The sequence below is a fragment of the Rana temporaria genome, chromosome 6 (genome assembly GCF_905171775.1).
Source record: "Rana temporaria chromosome 6, aRanTem1.1, whole genome shotgun sequence".
NCBI lineage: Eukaryota > Metazoa > Chordata > Amphibia > Anura > Ranidae > Rana > Rana temporaria.
The window spans coordinates 115505303-115527963 of record NC_053494.1 but is presented as its reverse complement, the minus strand read 5'-3'; the positions used below and the strand labels follow the sequence as shown (position 1 = coordinate 115527963).

Here is a 22661-nt window from a genome sequence, read left to right as displayed (position 1 = left end):
ATACTACACGGGTCAGAGCTCAGGCACATTGAGTACAGTCCATGTAGGAAAGGGATTATAACACCTAGATCTCTGCCAGGAGTTCTAATCCGTCTCCTATATGGACTGTACTCATCATAGTACAGCTCGCCTGTTCCCAGCCTAATCCCCCTTCTCCCATACAGATCTCACTAGCAAGTCTAGCATGCCTGCAGACACCACCCCTTCCCCCAGTCAGGTGATCTGATCACATGGTGTGATGTAACTAAGGTCCTCCTCCCTGTTCTCATGACAACCAGATGGCTGTTCCTGCCCTGTGTACATCGCTGTGATTGAGTGGAGCCCCACAATGGAAGGAAAGCGGGTGAGAGCTGGAATCAATGTATTGTCACCCTGAGGATGGCATGAGTGTGGTGGGGGGCTGGGTGGCTACACATATACTGTACAGTGATCAGGGGAGGGGGAAGGGGGATCTCTGCTATTATTAGTGATAATCCTATACACTGCCAGAGCCATCATTACTGAGCTCCATAGTTGTATCATCTCTGCTCTACATTCCCTGCAGCAGGAGGAATGAGACTCGCAGGCTGGAGATCTCACCTCTGAATTATTCCCTCCATGAAGATGTGTACACAGCAGATGTAGAGTTTCTGCCCTGGGTGGGCTGACCATATGACATGCACAGTCCTGGCATATACGAGTATATAAATTCCTAAGGGCCCATACACACCATATGAAAATCACAAGTAAAATTTCGTCTAACAAACTATCTGCCTATTTTTTAGATGGTTAGTACGGTGTTTTCCACAGCTGATTCTGTATTTTCGTACGACGAGCGCTGGATGTGCAGACTATAACATTTTTGTCGTACGTGAACACATTTTAGTTTTATTAGTACGGTTTTCGTCCGAAAAAGTGGGAGCTGGGTGCCTCTAAAAAGAGGGTATCCGTCCCCCCCAAAAAAATTACATGCCAAATGTGGCATGTCAGGGGGTCACCTGCACTTAAAGCGGAAGTTCCATTTTTGGATGGAACTCTGCTTTAAACAGGAAGTCTGGAGATAGACTTATTGGGCTAGATTCAGATAGCCCGGCGTAATTTTCTGCGGGTGTAACGTATCTCAGATACGTTACGCCGCTGTAACTTAGGGCGCAAGTTCCGTATTCATAAAGAACTTGTGCCCTAAGTTACGGTGGCGTAACGTATGTGGTCCGGCGTAAGCCCGCCTAATTCAAATGTGGATGATGTGGGCGTGTTTTATTCAAATTTATTGTGACCCCACGTATTTGAAGTTTTTTACGAACGGTGCATGTGGGGTAACTTTATGAGGGGTAACTTTACGCCAGAAAAAGCGCTACGCAAACGACGTAAAAAAATGCGCCGGGCGGACGTACGTTTCTGAATTGGCGTATCTACCTAATTTACATATTCTATGCGTAAATCGACGAAAGCGCCACCTAGCGGCCAGCGTAAATATGCAACTAAGATACGACGGCGTAAGAGACTTACGCCAGTCGGATCTTAGCCAAATTCCGGCGTATCTTGTTTTCTGAATACAGAAAAAAGATACGCCGCGTAAATTCTAATCTGCGCCGGCGTATCAATAGATATACGCCGCCGCATTTGTACCTGAATCTGGCCCATTGCTTTCAGTCTGATGTTCATGGCGATACCTCACATGTGTGGTGCATACATGTGCAGGACCTACGCACTAACTGCCCGGTTTAAAGTGGTTATAAAGGCAAAGTTTTTTTTTTTTTTACCCTAATGAATTCTTTGCATTAAATTAGAAAACCTTTTAATAGTAGCTGCTCCCTAAAATACTTACCTGAGCCCGATCTCTATACATTGCTGTGCACATCTGCAGCAGCTCTTCTCCCCGTCTCACAAGCTGGGCTGAGAGCAGTAAGAGACATTGGTCTGATTAAATGCAAACAGCGCAGCCCAAGATCGAGCAGGCATGTGTGCTACTATAGGAAGCAGCTTAGCAATGAGTGGGGGGGGAGGAGCCAGGAGCACCGGCCGGGGACCCAAGAAGAGGAGGATTGGGGCTGCTCTGTACAAAACTATTACTATAACATCTTTATTATTTTAACAATAAAACAACTTTACAATCACTTTAAATGTGCAGGCAGCTGGTAGTGAGCTGTGGAGAGGTAAAAAGGTCATGAGTATTTTAACGCATCACACTTTTTTTTGTTTATTAGAAATGTCAGAAGTGACACTTTATTGATGTCTCCTCACAGTAGTGCAGTGATATGTGGCGCCTCTCAGTTTTCTATGGTAAAATGGTAATATATGCATTTTAGCGCAGCTCCCAGATGCGTTGCAGTTGTTTTCTATGTGCCCTAGCGATGACCGGCGTTTATCATGATGGAATCGGTCAACGTGATAAGGCCCATTTCGCACGGGACGACCCTGCTTTAGTCCGCCTGCACTGTCTGTTGATCCCGCTAAGCAGTCAGATGGCTGGTCCATGTCTTCTCCCCTTATGCAGAGCAGACACATCCCACTTTCCTCTATGGGTGGTCACAGTGCCGATCCTGACCTCCCTGGGGCCCTAAGCAAAATGACATGGCACATGTCGGGGGGCGCTGACGACAGTGACATGTCACATTAAAGAAAGTTGAGAAGCGAGGGGAGGGGGGTGTTCTGCTGTCGGAAATGACATCTTACATTAAATTGAGAAGCAGGGGGTGCTGACTTCTTGGCTCTTCTCCCATGCAGCCAGCGAGTTGAGAAGCGGGGTGAGGGGGCGAAAATTACTTCTTACCAGGTGGGGCCTCTAGTAATTTGGGGGGCCCTTCGCAACTTTGCAGGGCCCTAAGCGGCTTGCATAGTGAGCCTATAGGGCGGATCGGCCATGGGTGGTCAGACGTAAATGGACCGCCTGTCCATTTACACTCAAAGGCAAATCCACTTTGCACTACAAGTGCAAACTACAAGTACAAAGTGCACGTGAAATTGCACTGAAAGTGCACTTGGAAGTTCAGTCGCTGTAAACCAGAGGGGGACATGCAAGGAAAATAAAAAACAGCATTTTTAGCTTGCACATGATTGGATGATAAAATCAGCAGAACTTCCCCTAAGATCTACAGTGACTGCACTTCCAAGTGCACTTTTAGTGCAGAGTGGATTTACTGATACTCCGGCGTACTTTCAAATTTGCCGCGTCGTATCTTTAGTTTGAATTCTCAAACCAAGATACAACGACTTCTGGCTTCGATCCGACAGGCGTACGGCTTCGTATGCCTTCGGATCGTAGGTGTAATACTTCGGCGCCCGCTGGGTGGAGTTCGCGTCGGGTATGCTAATTAGCTGTTTACGGTGATCCACGAAGGTACGCGCGTTCGTCGCATTCTCTTACGTCGTCGCTAGTTGGCTTTTCCCGGCGTATAGTTACAGCTGCTATTTCTTGGCTTATATTTAGACTTGCCATGTTAAAATATGGCCTTCGTTCCAGCGTCAAATTTAATTTTTTTTATTTTTTTTTGCGTAAGTCGTCCGTGAATAGCAAAGGACGTAACGCACGTCGCCGTTCAAAAAATTACGTCTGTGCAACGTCATTTCGCGCAAAGCACGGCAAGGGAAATTTCAAAACGGAGCATGCACAGTACGTTCGGCGCGGGAACGCGCCTAATTTAAATGATACACGCCCCATTTGAATTAGGCGGGCTTGCGCTGGACAGATTTACGCTACGCCGCCGCAAGTTTACAGGCAAGGGCTTTGTGAATCAAGCACTTGCCCGTAAAACTTCCGGCGGTGTAACGTAAATGCAATACGTTACGCCGCCGGAATTCTACCTGAATCTGGCCCAGAGCCTTTAGGGGCAAATGTAGGTGCCTGCTTTAAAGCTGACCTCTAGCCTTCAGTCTTGCACAGTTGTACAGGTTTCTATCCTTTACTGAAATTGCTGACCCTGATTTCGCTGCAGACTGTCAGCCGGAAGAGATGGGGACTGCTCTGTGCAAACCTATTGCACAGAGCAGGTAAGTATGACATGTTTATTATTTTTAAAACATAAAAAGCAAACCTTTAGAATAACTAAGATAAGTACACACTATAGAGGGATATTCTTTGTTCTTTTTTCATTTCTGAGGCCCCGTACACACGAGAGGATTATCCGCTGGAAACGGTCCTCCGGACCGTTCCCGCGGATAAATCCTCTGGCGGATTTTGATCTGATGGTTGTACTAACCATCAGATCGAAATCCGCGCGGAATCCATCCGCGGTGACGTGTTGCGCCGTCGCCGCGATGATGACGCGGCGACGTGCGCGACGCTGGAAGGTAAAGACTTCCACGCATGCGTCGAATCATTACGACGCATGCGAGGGAGGGGATCGGACGGATTGATCCGGTGAGTCTGTACAGACCACCGGATCAATCCGCTGGACAGGATTCCAGCGGATAGATTTCTTAGCATGCCCGAAAAATATCCGCGGTTAAATATCCACTGGGCCGTACACACCACAGGATCTATCCGCTGGAACTGATCTGCGGATAAATCCCAGCGGATAGATCCGGTGGTGTGTAGGAGGCCTGAGGTTTACAACTTAAAGTAATGTGTGTGTATGTATGTATGTGTGTATATATATATATATATATATATATATATATATATATATATATATATATATATATATATATATATATATATATATATATATATATATATAATTTTTAAGTTTACCAATTGATATAGTAAAGTTCATTTATTCATACAGTATTATGTGGAGGATGGCACTGTAATTATTTTAATAATAATAAAAAAAAAAAACCTAAGTACGTTTTTCCTAATACAGCTGTCATATGACCCATATTTTTCCCAGCCTGTCTGCAGGGAAACACAAGAAGGGGGAGGCTCTAGTCCTCTGATGCTGGTCACAATTTAAAAAAAAACAGCCTTTGGAATATAGAGTAAAAGTAAATAAATGTCAATAAACTGTTTTAAATTGGCATGCAAATACTGTATATATTTGAAATTAAATCATTATTATTATCATTATTAAATTATTATTTTGCCGGTTTCTGCCAGTCAGTCTGTGTCACGCCCCTCCAACCTGTGTCTTAGAATGAGAGGGAGGTGAAGCCTCCATCAATCTACATGTATTATCTTCCCCCCATTGTGTTTAGCTGGTTAGTGGGCATGGAGGAAGAGGGCTGCTACATATGTGACTCTATAGTCACATGGGATGCTCAGATGTGGTAGGGAGAAAATGCTCCGCATAGAAACTCGCTGAAAACTGAGCATGTGCAGAGCTTCCAACACTTCTCTGCAAAATACCTATCTGAATTGGGGACCTGAACAGAAGGTGGAGATAGAGAGTAGAAGGATCAACCAGGATTTTTGCAGAATACAGAAAAAAAATCTCATGCCACGTACACACGACCGTTTTTAATGGTCTAGAAAAAACAACGTTTTTTTCAACCCGATAATTGTTAAGCCGGCGTTACCCACACACACTATCGTGGGAAAAAAATGCTCTAGTAAAGTGCAGTGACGTACAACACGTACGACGGCACTATAAAGGGGAAGTTCCATTCGGATGGCGCCACCCTTGGGGCTGCTTTTGCTGATTTGCGCTTTTCAGTCTTCGTGCTTTTCAGTCTGTTACAGCGTGATGAATGTGCTATCTCCATTACGAACGCTAGTTTTACCAGAATGAGTGATCCCGTCTCATAACTTGCTTCTGAGCATGCGCATTATTTTTACGTCGTTAACCACTTAAGGACCAAGCCTGTTTTTCAGATTTGGTGTTTACCAGATTAAAACATTTTTTTTGCTAGAAAATTACTTAAAACCCCCAAACATTACATTTTTTTTTCTAACACCCTAGGGAATAAACTGGCGGTCATTGCAATACTTTTTGACACACCGTATTTGCGCAGCGGTCTTACAAAATAAGACAATAGTAAAGTTAGCCCAATTTTTTTATATATTGTGAAAGATGATGTTACGCCAAATAAAATGATACCCAACATGTCATGCTTCAAAATTGCACCCACTCGTGGAATGGCGTCAAACTTTTACCCTTTAAAATCTCCATAGGCGATGTTTAAAAAATTCTATAGGTTGCATCTTTTGAGCTACAGAGACGGTCTAAAGCTAGAATTATTGCCCTCGCTCTAACGATCGCGGTGATACCTCACTTGTGTGGTTTGAACACCGTTTTCATATGCGGGCGCTACTCACATATTCGTTCGCTTCTGTGCGTAAGCTTTTGTTTTCTTATTTATTTTTATTTATTTTTACACAAAAAAATAAATAAAATGGATCACTTTTATTTTTATTACAAGGAATGTAAACATCCCTTGTAATAGAAAAAAGCATGACAGGTCCTCTTAAATATGAGATCTGGGGTCAAAAAGACTAAAATGCAAAAAAAATAAATAAATTAGTCATTTGAAAAAATGACAACCAGAAAATATTGCTTTAAGAAGCATGGGCGGAAGTGAAGTTTTGACGTCACTTCTGCCCTGCTATGCTATGGGGACGGGTGGGGGCCATCTTGCCCTCACTCTTATCCCAGCCGAGCAGGAGACAAGACCCGATCGCCTCCACCGCTCCGGTAAGCGGTGGAGGGCGCAGGAGAGCGGCAGGAGGGGGGGCCCCCTCTCCGGCCGCCGATAACGGTGATCTTGCGGCGAATCTGCCGCGGAGACCACCGTTATCATTGACAGGACCGCTCACTGAAGAGATGGATATCTCGGTTGTGGCAGCAGCTGCTGCCGTTACCGAGATATCCATCTTTAAAAAAATGACGTATATATACAATGAGCGGTCCTTTACGTGGTTAAAGCCTACACACGATAATTTTTTACGACATTAACGACTTAACCCCCAGACCAAATTGCTGCCCAAAGACCAGAGCACTTTTTGCGATTCGGCACTGCGTCGCTTTAACTGACAATTGCGCGGTCCTGCGACGTGGCTCCCAAACAAAATTGGCGTCCTTTTTTCCCCACAAATAGAGATTTCTTTTGGTGGTATTTGATCACCTCTGCGGTTTTTAGTTTTTGCACTATAAACAAAAATAGAGCGACAATTTTGAAAAAACTGAATATTTTTTACTTTTTGGTGTAATAAATATCCCCCAAAAATATATAAAAAAACATATTTTTTTCCTCAGTTTAGGCGGATACGTATTCTTCTACATATGTTTCGTAAAAAAATTGCAATACGCGTTTATTGATTGGTTTGCGCAAAAGTTATAGCGTTTACAAAATAGGGGGTATTTTTATGGCATTTTTATTAAAATATTTTTTTTACTAGTAATGGCGGCGATCAGCGATTATTTTTTTTACACTTCGGACACTTTTTTGGGACCATTGGCATTTTTATAGCGATCAGTGCTATAAAAATGCATTGGATTACTATAAAAATGCCACTGGCAGGGAAGGGGTTTACACTAGGGGGCGGGAAGGGGTTAAGTATGTCCCTGGGTGTGTTCTAACTGTAGGGGGGGTGGCCTCACTAGGGGAAACACTGATCCTCTGTTCATACATTGTATGAACAGAGGATCAGCATTTCCCCCCCCTGACAGGACCGGGAGCTGTGTGTTTACACACACAGCTCCCGGTCCCCGCTCTGTAACGAGCAATCGCAGGTGCCCGGCGGCAATCGCGCCCACCGGGTACGCGCATGGGAGTCGGGGGCGAGCGGGCGCCCCTAGTGGCCTGCGAGAGAGCCAACGTAGAGCTACGGGCTCTCGCGCAGGGGAGCCGACCTGCGGCAGGTCGGTCGGCGGCAGGTCGGCAAGCAGTTAAAAACGACAATGTTAAAAACGATATGAAAATTTAGAGCATGTTCTAAATTTTTAATGCCAATTTTTTACGTCGTGAAAAAATGCTCTGGAAGCCTACACACGATCGTTTTTAAAGCGGGAGTTCGCCCATTTTTAAAAAAAAAAAAAATCTCCCCTTAGCTTCCTGCTCGTTCGGTCTAGGGGAATCGGCTATTTATATTAAAATATGAGCAGTACTTACCCGTTTTCGAGCTGCATCTTCTTCCGTCGCTTCCGGGTATGGGTCTTCGGGAGCGGGCGTTCCTTCTTGATTGACAGTCTTCCGAGAGGCTTCCGACGGTCGCATCCATCGCGTCACTCGTAGCCGAAAGAAGCCGAACGTCGGTGCGACTCTATACTGCGCCTGCGCACCGACGTTCGGCTTCTTTCGGAAAATCGTGACGCGATGGATGCGACCGTCGGAAGCCTCTCGGAAGACTGTCAATCAAGAAGGAACGCCCATTCCCGAAGCCCATACCCGGAAGCGACGGAGAGGATGCGTCTCGTAAACGGGTAAGTACTGCACATATTTTAAAATAAATAGCCGATTCCCCTAGTAATAACGAGCAGGAATCTAAGGGGGAAAAGTGCCCTCTAAGGGTGAACCCCCGCTTTAATGACATAAATTTTTTTTTTAATCTTTTACATCCCGAAAAAACGGTCGTGTGTACGCGGCATCATAGTGACTAAAGCCCCGTACACACGGTCGGATTTTCGGCCAACCAACTTCAAAATCCGGCACTTTTCTAATTTCTCCGACCGTGTGTACGTTCCATCGGACCAACTTTTTAGGCTTCAATCGGACAAAAAGTTGGGTCTGTGAACGGACCAACTTTCTGTTCTGAAAAGTCCGATTGTGCAAAGTGCGACCGTGTGTACAGAAAACCATCGGATTTTTCAAAAAAAGCTAAATGCGCATGCCCCGAAATAAAGAGCACCCGGAAGCCAGCTGTCTAGTAAAACTAGCGTTCGTATTTGAAAATGCTCATTCGTCACGCGGCAAGTTTCGAAATCTCAAATAGCAGCGCATATTCTATTTTTCTTTAGAATGTCCTAATATGTACATCTGCTCAACTGGTGATACGGACGGATTAAAAACAAATGTATTTACTTTGGATTAGTGTATTTTCTGGATATGAATCCAGCCTTTTTTTTCTTATTTATTTGAAATGCAAAACCAATAAATATCCCCAATTCTTTATGCTGGGCAAAGTAATAACTACCCTATTTATGTCCCTTCAATTTTAGCAAAGGGCCTGCCTACTCACAAACTTACATTTGACTTTCCACACATAATCCACAAGTTTTTAGCATCATCATTTTATTTAGCAAAAAATGGGAAAAATAATAACAGATCCAAATACAAAACAACAGGAAGGCAGCAATTGAAGAACTGGTTGAGTTGGCAAAGCCTCTGTACCCCAGGGCATACATAAATTAGGTTATAATCTCCAAACTTGGGGACCTAAGCATTAACTAAAATATAAGGAGCCCAAGAAGATTGTGGTCTCCAAAAGATGGGGAGCAGCAGCAGCAGACATATTTGTGCCCAGGCTGTGGTACTTCAACAGGCTGATATTTCAGCATACCAAACTGGCCAACACTCTCCACACTTCACACCTCATCAGCTGAAGCGTTATAATTTTTAACACTCACACCACAATACCAAAAACAATAATATCTAAAAAATAAAGATTTTATGCCATAATTCGAGCATTTTTTCTTAAGCCAAACCAAACAAAACATACTCAACTACAAATAATAGCAAAAATATGTTCAAAATCATAGATATTTAAAGATAAATTAGTATCCCCTAAAATCGGGGCTCTGAGTTGGCCACTGACCCCCATGCTGCTGTGGTGGGTTGGCTTGCTGGGGTGGGTTGGCTTGCTGGGGTGGGTTGGCTTGCTGGGGTGGGTGGGCTTGCTGGGGTGGGTAGGTTGGCTGGGGTGGGTAGTTTGGCTGGTGTGGCTCGGCTTGCTGGGGTGGGTGGGCTTGCTGGGGTGGGTAGGTTGGCTGGGGTGGGTAGTTTGGCTGGTGTGGCTCGGCTTGCTGGGGTGGGTGGGATTGCTGGGGTGGGTAGGTTGGCTGGGGTGGGTAGGTTGGCTGGGGTGGGTAGGTTGGCTGGTGTGGCTCGGCTTGCTGGGGTGGGTGGGATTGCTGGGGTGGGTAGGTTGGCTGGTGTGGCTCGGCTTGCTGGGGTGGGTAGGTTGGCTGGTGTGGGTAGGTTGGCTGGGGTGGGTAGGTTGGCTGGTGTGGGTAGGCAGGCTGGTGTGGGTAGGTTGGCTGGTGTGGGTAGGCTGGGTGTGCTTGGAAGCTTGTCTGTTGTTGGTAGGCCTGTTGTACATTGGCTGGAGGTGTGTGATCTATATCACAGACATGTGAAATAGGGGTTAGCTCCCGTTTCCTGGCCTTGCTAAGGAGCTGGACCATGATCCCCTCACATAGCTCCCTTTGATCGGCATCAATCTCCCGTAGTTTGTTTGCTATAAAACAGCCAAACCCTTCTGCACTATCGGGTGCTGTGGTGATGACCGATGTGGCCCTACTTAGAAAATCAGCCGTGGCATCATCCAGATGTTGCCTCTTCTTGGCCCTTTTCCTAGGAGGGTTCAGTGTAGGGATTCTACATTGTGTGGACTGTCTGCTGGGCCCAGCCTCTTCTTGGCTGGCAACGTCCTGTGTCTGAAAAAGGAGCATCATTTTATTTTCTTGCCATCATAACAACACATTAACATCATAGTCAGGGGCGTACCTAGAGCATTTTGCACCCGGGGCAGATCCAATATCTGGCCCCCCCCCCCCCCCCACACGTTAAAATGTACAAACACCCCACTGTGCCCCCTGCATACCTCTGCATCCTTCAATATCATTTTGTTACTACTGTGTACCCCTCTCCACAACTGCACGTCTGGACCCCTTTACATTACCCAGCACCCTACACCTCTGGTCATGTCACCCCCCTAGCAACGCCACTGATCATAGTATATCTGAATGCACATATTTTCAGGAATACTATACCTGTGTCAAGCTGAGCTCCTCCTCCTCCTCCTCCTCCTCCTCCTCCTCCTCCTCATCCTGAGTTGGTTCAGCCTCAGTATCTGTGGCCTCTGCTGATGCGGATGCAAGTGTGGACAGATGTTTTCTTGGCTCTGTTTGGTCCTTTAAAAACATCAGGCTGCTGAAGTACCATAGCTTGGGCACATAAACATCATCTGCTGCCGCTCCCGATCTTTTTGAACACTCAATCTTCTTGAGCTCCCTCTTAAAAGTGCTCCTCAGGCCCCCAATTTTTGCTTTTATTTGGGTCTCGTTGGCCCTGGGGTACACAGTCTTTGCTTCTGCCACCAGTTCATCAATTGCTGCCTGCCTTTTATTTTTATTGGAGTAGTCTTTATTGGTGACCTGCCACAGACATGTGTGTGATCTATAGAGATCAATAAAAGCAGTGATGAATGCTTTGGAATTAAGCTTTCCACCCTTTGCTTTCGGCATTATTTGGATGAGATATCTGCAATAAAGGATACAATACGACCAATAAGTGCTTGCTGTAACTTCCTAACCTGCTTATACAATCTCTGTTTGCTCTAAGCTAAATCATGCAGTAACCACTAGTGTCCCAATGTATTCACCTACCTTCGTTCCGCGTAGACCTTCGGCTGCACGTAGAGTCGTTCCGTTAGGTTCGTGCATGCGTCCGTGACATCGAGCGCTCGTTCTTGATTTATATAGCCTACGCATGCGTGAAGCTTCGCTCTACGTGCGTCATGACGCTGGGGCGGGACCACAATCCTTTTTCTTCATGCGACATTCTGGGATGTGTGAGGGAGAATGTGATGGCGGAACCCACGAAAACGAATAGGCCCCGCAGTGGAGGCGTTTATAGAAAACACAAGGCCACCCCCATGAGCAAGGGGGAGATGGTGGAGATGGTTCGCATCTTTGAGAAGTACGATTACGATTGTAAACTTGAAAATTATGATAGGCCCAACAGCCATAAAGACTGGGTTCTGGAGAAGGTCCTCGCGGTATTGGAAGGAGATTATGGTATCCAACGAACGAAAGACCAAATCCGCAAACGATGGTCAGATTTGAAGCACAGAGAGCAAGAAAATTTAGAAGCCATTCACCGCACCATTATCAAAAGAAGTAAGTAAATGTAATTTGAGAATTATTTGTCTGTACATTATAGATGGATGAAATTTAATGATTTAGTTTTCTGGTGGGGCCTACAGAAGAAGTTAATGGAAGTTTAAAAGCAGTTCATTAAAATTGTAAAGTTTTTATTATGTCTTGGCTACTTTTGGCAAATCCTTAATATACTGTATTCTAATTTTTTCAACAGGACAAAGGCACAGAGAAAGACACCACAGGGGACAAAGGGAGGCTTCCCTTGGCCGGGCTCCAACAGGGGAGAGAACAGGGGAGACAACAGGCCCCAAATCTGCCCCAAAACGTAAGTTAATAAAAATGCTTATGTGCTTTTGCCAGTGACAGGGGTGTTTAGAGATAGGACAAACGCCATGGTGTCAGGACTGAACTTAAGGGGTACATTACACTTTATGTTAGATGCGTGGCTCATCACTGACCATTAATGACGCATTTACAGGGTAGAGATGGGTAGAGGAGAGTCCCTGGGGATCAGAGTCACACAGAGTCACGCCTGCTAGATTTCACATCATATAAACCATATTGCCATAGCAAACAAGAGTGATGGGTGCCATCTGCCTGAGTTGTTTAATGTGGCCTAGATATAGACATGTCTTCATAGATTTTATATGACATCATACTCCTGTTCCCTAGCATAGCGTTTATTGTAATAATGCATAGTGTAGTACACTAGTGTGGCGCAAACTGGTTCACCAGGGCAAGGTTGGTGGACTTTAAAAGCAGCACATGTGATTATGTTAATATAATGTAATTTTGGCAACGATTCATAGATGATTTATTCTTTCATTTTAGAGGATTGTGAGTGTGCTCAACACCAACCTTTGCAGGATTTGGAGGATAGTGCCGGACCCAGCAAAGAGCCACCAGTCGACAGCACATCCCCAGACACCAGATATGCTGAGGGTGAAGGAGTGCAAGAAATGCAAGATGAGCCTTCGGAGGTTGTTGTTTGCCCCAGTAAGTTTTTGGAACATGTGCCTTGCAAAATCAACACCTGTTTTTTTTTTCTAGGTCCACACCACACACGCCTACACCACAATAGCAAATTATTGAGTGTATTCAAAATTTGAGCATGTAGAAGGGAGAGGTGGCAGTGGTGTTTAGGTAGATGCATTTGAAGACACATGGATATGCACCTGGCCCAAGATTTACAGAGTATTATCTGTAGTGTGTACATTCACTAGTAGTGTAGGTGTATTATGAAGATGAAAAAGGTTGTTAGGACTAATTGAGTGTCTAGGTTTAGGTAAGTATTTCAAGAAAATAGACCCCATTGTAACATTTTGGTTTATTTTGGGATTGCCTCAGTCACTTCACCATCAAACACATACTAAATTTTTGTCTTTTTCCAAGGCCACCAACTACCAGGATGCACTATTGGTCGGATCAGTGCTGATATGCTGCAGGCAATGACAGAGCTGGAAAATCTCAAGGAGGCTGCCACTGGTGTTCAGAGACGAATCCGGGATTATTACGACCTGTTAGCAAAATTTTAGTTTTTTTCTATCGTTGTTTTATAATTACAAATGTTCCCTCGTGTTCAAGGTTTTATCATGGAAATATTTGTAATTAGCCTTGTTTGCACATGCTCAGTTTGTGATAAATGAAAGAATTTGCACTAATTCTATTTGCACTACGCACATTTTGTAAAATCTGAGTTTTTTCTCCAAAAAAAAGTGTTAATGGTAGGTCATTACCACAAAATGACTATCTTTATGTGTGATTTCAGGGTCTCAGCTGAGTGTTTATCCACTCTTCTTCTCCTGGTGCCTACAAATGTCATTTTGTTATATTTTAAGGGCTTGACCTTAAAATCATACAAAAATGCACATATAGAAATGCCCAATGTATCGAGGCCAAAAGTGGAAAAACTTGTCATTCTGACCCTGGGATTGCACCAGGAGAATGAGAGTTGGTAAAGACTGTGCTAAGGGTCAGTTCACATCAGACGCAGTTCCATTCATTTTGGTGTGCATTTTTGTATGCGACAAAGATGCAGGCACAGGGTTTGACATGCACTCCATTATGGTTCCGGTTGGCTCTAGCTCACAACATGGTAGTCCGTTTCCGGTGATAAGGCTAACTACATGTTGTGAGCTACAGCCAACCACAACCCACGGGGCGCATGGAGACCACTGTGCATGCATTTTTGCCACACCCAAAAATGGAACACAGAATGAACAAAAGTGCATCTGGACAGACATTTACATTGCTAATTTTTTATTTGTTGCGTGAAGAAAGCTGAAAAAGGAAAAATTTTGATGTAAAAAAGTTTGCTATGTCTAGGGCTGAGTTTGAAAAGATGCATGTTTAGCATTTTACCCAAATAATACACAATTGTGTTATTCCTGAACTAACAATGTTTTTTGATTTTGTAAACTGCCAAAAAGTGACATTGGATTGTGCAGGATTGAACAAATATATTTTTTGAAACATTTTGTGGATTATTATTTATCTGATCACTACTACCAGTATATTTGCATATGGAAAAGGTGTGTATCAGAAACAAAAAGGCATAATAATAATACACATAGCTGTTTGTAACTTTAGAAAGGCTAATTAAACATTTGGTTGTTCTAAAATATTTAATGGTAATCACAGCAACATTTCATTAATCAGTAAAATAATAGTAATAAACAAACATAACAGCATCTTGTAAACAAATTTAATGTTTTCAAAAGGAACATCCTAAAGGTTCACAAAAAACTAAAGGACATCTTGCTGCCAAGGCACTGCCCCTCTACCCACAAAATACTCCATATATTGCTCCCGCACCAGACGGGCATTCTGGGAGGAGACAGCAGGTCGAGTTTGTTGCAGGGCTGGCATCACTGCATCTTCAGCTGGACGTCCACCTGAGGGGTCATCAGTATGCCCGGAACCTATGTAGTTAGCAGCATTCCTCCGTAGAAAATTATGGAGGATGCAGCAGCACAAAACAACATGATTTAGTTTGTATTCCGCCAAGTGAATGGCAGTCAGAAAAAGCCTAAAACGACATGACAAAATGCCAAAGGCGTTTTCAACCACCCTTCTGGCACGAGATAGTCTGTAGTTATATATCCGTTGCTCACGAGTGAGGTTCCTCATTGGAAAGGGCTTCAAAAGATGTTCCCCAAGAGCAAACGCCTCATCTGCCACAAATACAAAGTTGAGGCCCTCCACGTTGTCCTGCGCAGGTGGCAAATGTAAGGTGCCAGACGTAAGACGCTGATAAAATTCGGTATGAGCCATGACACCTCCATCAGAATGACGACCATTCATACCGACATCAACATATAAAAACTCATAATTTGCTGAAACAATAGCAAGCAGAACTATGCTGTTAAAGCCCTTATAATTATAAAAAAAAGAGCCTGAGGCCGGTGGAGGAACAATTCGGACATGTTTGCCATCAATGGCACCCCCACAGTTGGGAAAATTCCACTGATTGGCAAACTGGGCTGCAACATCCTGCCATTCCTCACGGTTTGAAGGAAACTGTGGAGTGAAGCAAAGAAAAACTAGTTAAGACTTGAGCAGAAAATATTATCAGCATTTTGAAAACATACATTATAGGGGCAAGAGAACACTAAAATATATCAAAACATTTGTGGAATAACAATTAAGAAGCAGAGCAAATAATATGCTTCATGACTCCCTCTGGTGGCAGATTAAATACATTTTGTGTAGATAATGTTAAATGCTTAAAGCTTGGCAAGTGGTAAGAACTCTCTCCTTTGCCATGGGACCAATATGGTGAACCAAGGAAGGATCAGGTTGCAACCGACTTGGGGTTTTGTGACTGTCACACCAGAGGGTAGACAATAACATAATATATACAAATAAGACAAAGTACTAATAAAATATTTTGGAGAAATCATGAAGTGTATCAAATGTGAAAACAAAGAAAAAAACTTACCCGAATATAGTCCTTCTGCAGGACTTGAATAATGGCACAGCAAGTGTCCGGAATTATGTGTCCCAGAGCCTGGGGAGAGATCCCAGTAGTAAACTTTATGTCCTGTAGATTTCTCCCTGTCGCCAAATATCGCAAAGTGGCTATGAGCCGTTGCTCTGCAGGAATAGCAGGCCTCATACAGGTGTCCTTCTTGCTAATATATGGGGACAGCAAGTTTAGAAGACGCTGGAAGCAGGCATCGGACATCCGAAGATAGTTCCGAAAATCATTCGGATTATTTTCCTGCAGCTCCCTCAGCAATGCCATATGTGAAAATTGGTCCCGATGAAGCAACCAATTTTTGGTCCAAACAGTCCTCCTCTTCCTGGTCCTGGTCCGGGCTTGAGCAATAGCCAGAACTCCAAGACCATAAATAGCCCGTTCTCTCGCTGGATTCCGCAACATCTCGTTATCGAGCGAACGCACGCAAATTAATGAGCGAAAAGGCACGAAAATGGAAATCGGGAAAGCACTCACACGAAACGTAAACTAACTATATAGTAGCTGATGGAACGCAACGCGGGACGTACGAAACTTGAACTTCCTCTTTGAATCGCGTGGCCGTACGTTAAAACGTCACTACGTTCGTGTTGGTTGAGGAAAAAGTCCGAGTGTGTGTATGCTATGGGTGTGATCGGACAAATCAATTAAGTCAAAAATCCAAGGGAAATTTTGTTGGATGTCCGACCGTGTGTACGAGCCTTAAGTGAGTATGGACAGCATTTAATACAGCATTTATTGATAGTTTTTTTTTTTTCATAATGTGGGTCGAGTGACACTTTAATATTCAAAATATCACGTTTACCTGATTAAAACAAAAAAATACCTTTTTTAATTTTAGTGCTGAACATAAAGGAAGGATAACAAAAAGGAAAGAAGGAAAAGGAAATGTTTATAGCAGATTTGGTTGTGTTCAGTGGGACTCTTATTACAGTATTTACAAATGGAACAACGACAGAGTCCTGTAGATTGGACTCCATTGTTGTTGTGTTGATTGTGTCTTCTGGTTGTATAAAGGCTGTGACCTGTTTCATAAAGGACAGAAGGTTCTAACCTTTATAATCCAGGAGTTTATCTAGAGGGATATTTCGGGAGGGGGGGGATTAAGGAGATCTGCCTTTAGCTGTGTTGTGTAAAGGAACCTTCCAGCATCCTACATGAGCATTGACTTTTGATAATGGGAAAAAAGCAAGTGGTAAGTGCGTGATTTGAATTTTTCTGTTCTTCTCATTAGTCTGGGAACTTTATACATTGTAAATAAATAATCTACTTTTAAATGATATAACTGTCATTTTGGCCAAAGTAGATTCTTGTCTTGTGGTTTGCACAAAAGTTTTTTAATTGGCGTCACTGATATAGCTGCAACACTTTAACTGTGTTTCAAGATAATGTAGAAAAAGTTAATAATTTCATCTCTAAGTGTATAGAAGTGTCAGTTCCTGGATGTATCCGTGGCTGTGTTATTGCTGGCCAAAATTGGTAGCAGTGTTAGGATTTCGCTGTCATTTGTATTTAGATTTTAGAGTTGCAATAGGGAACACATGTTTTTTTTTATTTTTTTTATATAATTTCACATTTGCAAAAAAGAACAACACAAACATATTAGAAAATAAACATTCTGATCCTCATCACAACATTGCTTCCAAAGATGTGCAGTCAAAATGGAGGGGGCCCGGGGAGTATTCGCCCCCTGCATACATGGATGGATTTACGAAGCTAACAGTCCAATGCAATTTGCACAATGTATCTTCATATATATCAAATTTATATTACCGGAGAGGCTTTTGCAAAGGCCCCCCCCCCCCCCGGATTGGGAACACCTGTTTACATTCGGAAGTATCTGCTCACGCTAATGATCTCTTACCCATTTGATCCTTCCCTGAAAATCTGCTGGGGGCAAATCAAATATTCAGTATTATATGTGACTTTTGTAAAATCATATGTAGGCAAGAATAGTTTTGTTTAATAAAGAATATTAACTGTGTAATCATTTTCTTTTCCAGGCACCGCCACGTGCCCTTCCGCCAATGCCAAGGTACTGTGAATTTCAACTTTTAGAAATGCATACTAATTTCTATATATAATAAGTGTATGTCAAGCTTCGTTTTTGGATAGATTAGAACCCCTGTCAGGTTTTACTGCTTCTGGTGACAATGTTTAAAACAGATTTGAACAAATGAGCTGAACTTTCTTAACATCAACAAAGACAGAATTAAAAATTTTTTTATTGTAGGGTAGTAGAAGGCTAAAGCCAGGGCCGGCCTTAGGTGTTCAGGCACCCTGTGCGAGCTAATCCTGTGGCGCCCCCATCTTCACCCCTCGCCCCCCTGGTCACCTAAACTGACTTACCTTTCGGTGGACGGTGCGGCTTAGCATTTAAAAATGGCGCCGCCCGGTGCTTAGACGCCACTGCACATGCGCCGTCTGCCCGAGAATAGCCAAGCGTTTTCTGGCTTTCCCGTGCAGCGGCGGCGCATGCGCAGTGTGCCTGTCGGGGCCGGCAGCAGCCATTGTTTTCAGGTGCCGCAACCGATGCGTTGCCCTTCACCCAGTCCCAGGGCAGGGGGACCTGGCAACGCGCTGGGAGACCTGGCAGCGCCTGCTGCTGTGACTCATAGGAGTCGGACTCCTGTGATGATCATGTGAGTAACTGACTGCGACTCACATTCTGCAAGCTGTGATGGCCGCACGGCGCCCCTGTTGCCCATGGCGCCCTGTGCAGCCGCACAGCCCGCACACTCCAAAGGCCGGCCCTGGCTAAAGCTCTTCCATTTTTGTCTGTGTCCCTGTTGTAGATTTCCTCTCACTTCCGGTCTGGTAAAGCTGTTGTCAGCAGAGCAGAAAGTGAGTGAAAATCTTTTTAATGGGGCCCTGGATTGCATTAAAACCCAATAGGGTTTTTATTCTTGTTGCATATAAAATATACAGTGGGGCGATAAAGTATTTAGTCAGCCACCAATTGTGCAAGTTCTCCCACTTTAAAAGATGAGAGAGGCCTGTAATTGACATCATAGGTATACCTCAACTATGAGGGACAAAATGTGGAAACAAATTCCGACAATCACATTGTCTGATTTGGAAAGAATTTGTTTGCAAATTATGGTGGAAAATAAGTATTTGGTCAATATCAAAAGTTTATCTCAATACTTTGTTATATATCCTTAGTTGGCAATGACAGAGGTCAAACGTTTTCTGTAAGTCTTCACAAGGTTGCCACACACTGTTGCTGGTATGTTGGCCCATTCCTCCATGCAGATCTCCTCTAGAGCAGTGATGTTTTGGGGCTGTCGCTGGGCAACACTGATTTTTAACTCCCTCCAAAGGTTTTCTATAGGGTTGAGATCTTGAGACTGGCTAGGACTCCAGGACCTTGAAACGCTTCTTACGAAGCCACTCCTTTGTTGCCCGGGCGGTGCGTTTGGGATCATTGTCATGCTGAAAGACCCAGCCACGTTTCATCTTCAATGCCCTTGCTGATGGGAGGAGGTTTATACTCAAAATCTCACGATACATGGCCTAATTGATTCTTTCATGTACACGGATCAGTCGTCCTGTTCCCTTTGCAGAGAAACAGCCCCAAAGCATGATGTTGCCACCCCCATGCTTCACAGTAGGTATGGTGTTCTTTGGTTGCAACTCAGCATTCTCTCTCCTCCAAACACAACGAGTTGGGTTTCTGCTAAACAGTTCTACTTTGGTTTCATCTGACCATATGACATTCTCCCAATCCTCTTCTGGATCATCCAAATGCTCTCTAGCAAACCTCAGACGGGCCCGCACATGTACTGGCTTAAGCAGGGGGACACGTCTGACACTGCAGGATCTGAGTCCCTGGCAGCGTAGTGTGTTACTGATGGTAGCCTTTGTTACATGGGTTCCAGCTCTCTGCAGGTCATTCACTAGGTCCCCCCGTGTGGTTCTGGGATTTTTGCTCACCGTTCTTGTGATAATTTTGACCCCACGGGGTGAGATCTTGCATGGAGCCCCAGATTGAGGGAGATTATCAGTGGTCTTGTATGTCTTCCATTTTCGAATTATTGCTCCCACAGTTGATTTCTTCACACCAAGCTGCTTGCCTATTGCAGATTCAGTCTTCCCAGCCTGGTGCAGGTCTACAATCTTCGACAGCTCTTTGGTCTTCACCATAGTGGAGTTTGGAGTGTGACTGTTTGAGGTTGTGGACAGGTGTCTTTTATACTGATAACACGTTCAAACAGGTGCCATTAATACAGGTTACGAGTGGAGGAAGAAGAAGATACAGGTCTATGAGAGCTAGAAATCTTGCTTGTTTGTAGGTGACCAAATACTTATTTTCCACCATAATTTGCAAATACATTTTTTCCAAATCATACAATGTGATTGTCTGGATTTGTTTCCACATTTTGTCCCTCATAGTTGAGGTATATGTATAATGACAATTACAGGCCTCTCTCATCTTTTTAAGTGGGAGAACTTGCACAATTGGTGGCTGACTAAATACTTTTTTGCCCCACTGTATATTCCAGATATAGGTGGCTATAATTCCTTTTACGTTTAGTGAAACACAAGCTAGGTAAGTAGAACATTCTGCATATAGTGAGTCTTTATAATATTCATACAGCCTATATTTAACTATGCTTTTAATGAAGATATGCAATACATATTTTCTTGCTCCTGTGATTTGAGTATACCAGGTTCAGTTTTTGTAATAAGTACAGTGCATGTAAAATTCAAAGAAAGAAGGCTACAAATGTACCAGCAATGAATCTTCCGATATACTCCTCTCTGTAGAGCAAGGGTGCCAAACTCAATTTCATCGTGGGCTGCATCAGCATAATGATTGTTCTCAAAAGGGCCGGTTGTATCTGTAAGATTAGATGTCCAGCGCACCCCCTCCCCTTACATTAGATGTCAAGAGCCACCCCACCATCAGAAATTGAGTCCCCCACTCTCCCTTACATCACATTGCACCCCCCTTTCCTTATGCTGCTGCTGGGAAGAAGATGGATGCATTGCTTGAAAGCAGAAAGTAAGGGTCTGGAGTAGGACCAGAGGAGGACTGGAGCTCTTCTGCAGCTGCAGGAGAGGTGCGAGGGCCACATGAAATGGCCTGTAGGGCCTTAATCGGCCTGTGGGCCTTGTGTTTGACACCTGTGCTGTAGAGAAATAGCTTCAGCTTGTGGCCAAAATTTTACCCCGGTGATTTGTTACAGTTCTTTATTATTATTATTATTATTATTATTTATTATTATTATTTATTTTTTTCCATCATGCATTAGAATGTTCTTTTCTGTTTTTCATGCAATCACACGGAAATCGTATTTTATTGCCAAAGCACATTTCAGGGTAAGTTAAAGTACTTCTACATTCCAGATCTCAAACATATCCATTTTTTGTTATCATTTGTAAAGAATCATAAAAGGTCCCTTAACCACTTCCGGACCGCCTCATGTACATATACGTCAGCAGAATGGCACGGACAGGCACATCAACGTACCTGTACGTGCTCTGCTTGACGTGGGTTGGGGGTCCAATCGGGTACTTGCGGCGGTCCGGTAAGCTTCAGGAGCGATCCGGGATGAGGGGGCGGCGGTTCGTTTTTGTCCGCCCCCTCCGGATCACTCCCCAGCCAATCCGCTTCCTCCGCCGCCCTTCTCCGCCTGCATTGTAAACACAGGCAGAGGAGGAAGTGATGTCACCGCTCCTCCCGCCTATATTTTAGTCCGGGGGAGGAGCGGAGACATCACACAGTGAGTACACAAGCACTACACTGACACCTGTACACATAGACATACAATCCCCCCCCCCCCCGGTCACCCCCCCCTGTCACACTGTCACTAAATAGCAGTGATCATTTACTGATCACTGCATTTAGTGTCAGTGTGTCAGGCAGTTAGTGTTAGGTCCAGGATAGCCCCCAACCCCCCCCATAAAGGTTTTAACCCCTTGATCACCCCCTAGTTAACCCTTTCACCCCCCTTTTGCCAGCGTCACTAAGCGATCGTTTTTCTGATCGCTGTATTAGTGTCGCTCGTGCCACTAGGTAGCTATTTTTTTTTTTTTGAGGTTCGCCGCCATGTTTTTATAGCGTTAGGTACCCCCATACATTTTCTAACGCTATAAAAACATGGCGGCGAACCTCAAAAAAAAAACTAGCTACCTAGTGGCACGAGCGACACTAATACAGCGATCAGAAAAACGATTGCTTAGTGACACTGGCAAAAGGCGGGTGAAAGGGTTAACTAGGGGGTGATCAAGGGGTTAAAACCTTTACTGGGGGGAGGGTAGGGGGCTACCCTGGACCCAACACTTTTAACCCCTTGATCACCCCCTAGTTGACCCTTTCACCCCCCTTTTGCCAGCATCACTAAGCGATCGTTTTTCTGATCGCTGTATTAGTGTCGCTGGTGCCGCTAGGTAGCTAGTTATTTTTTGAGGTTCGCCCGCCAGGTTTTTATAGCGTTAGGTACCCCCATACATTTTCTAATAAAGGTTTTAACCCCGGATTGCCCCTAGAGTTAACCCTTTCACCCCCCTATTGCCAGCGTCACTAAGCGATCGTTTTTCTGAAAAAGTCCCACACATGTGGTATCCCCGTACTCAGGAGAAGCAGCAGAATGTATTTTGGGGTGCAATACCACATATAACCATGGCATGTGTGAGAAATATATCATTTAGTGACAACGTTTTGTAATTTTTTATTTTTTTTGGTCAATATTCAATCACTTGGGGCAAAAAAAATTTATATTCCATGGACTCAACATGCCTCTCAGCAAATAGCTTGGGGTGTCTTCTTTTCAAAATGG

General features: G+C 44.1%; 1 protein-coding gene across 1 annotated transcript in view; it reads left to right on the top strand.

Annotated features, from left to right (window-relative positions):
- Nucleotides 1-236: 236 nt before the first annotated feature.
- Nucleotides 237-22661, top strand: part of TMEM237 (transmembrane protein 237) — a 70770-nt gene continuing 48345 nt past the window's right edge. Inside the window, exons 1-3 of the mRNA XM_040357225.1 lie at nucleotides 237-343; nucleotides 17880-17911; nucleotides 21191-21201. Coding sequence (XP_040213159.1) covers nucleotides 329-343; nucleotides 17880-17911; nucleotides 21191-21201 — 58 coding nt within the window. The 5' untranslated portion in view covers nucleotides 237-328. The remainder of the gene's footprint in view (nucleotides 344-17879; nucleotides 17912-21190; nucleotides 21202-22661) is intronic.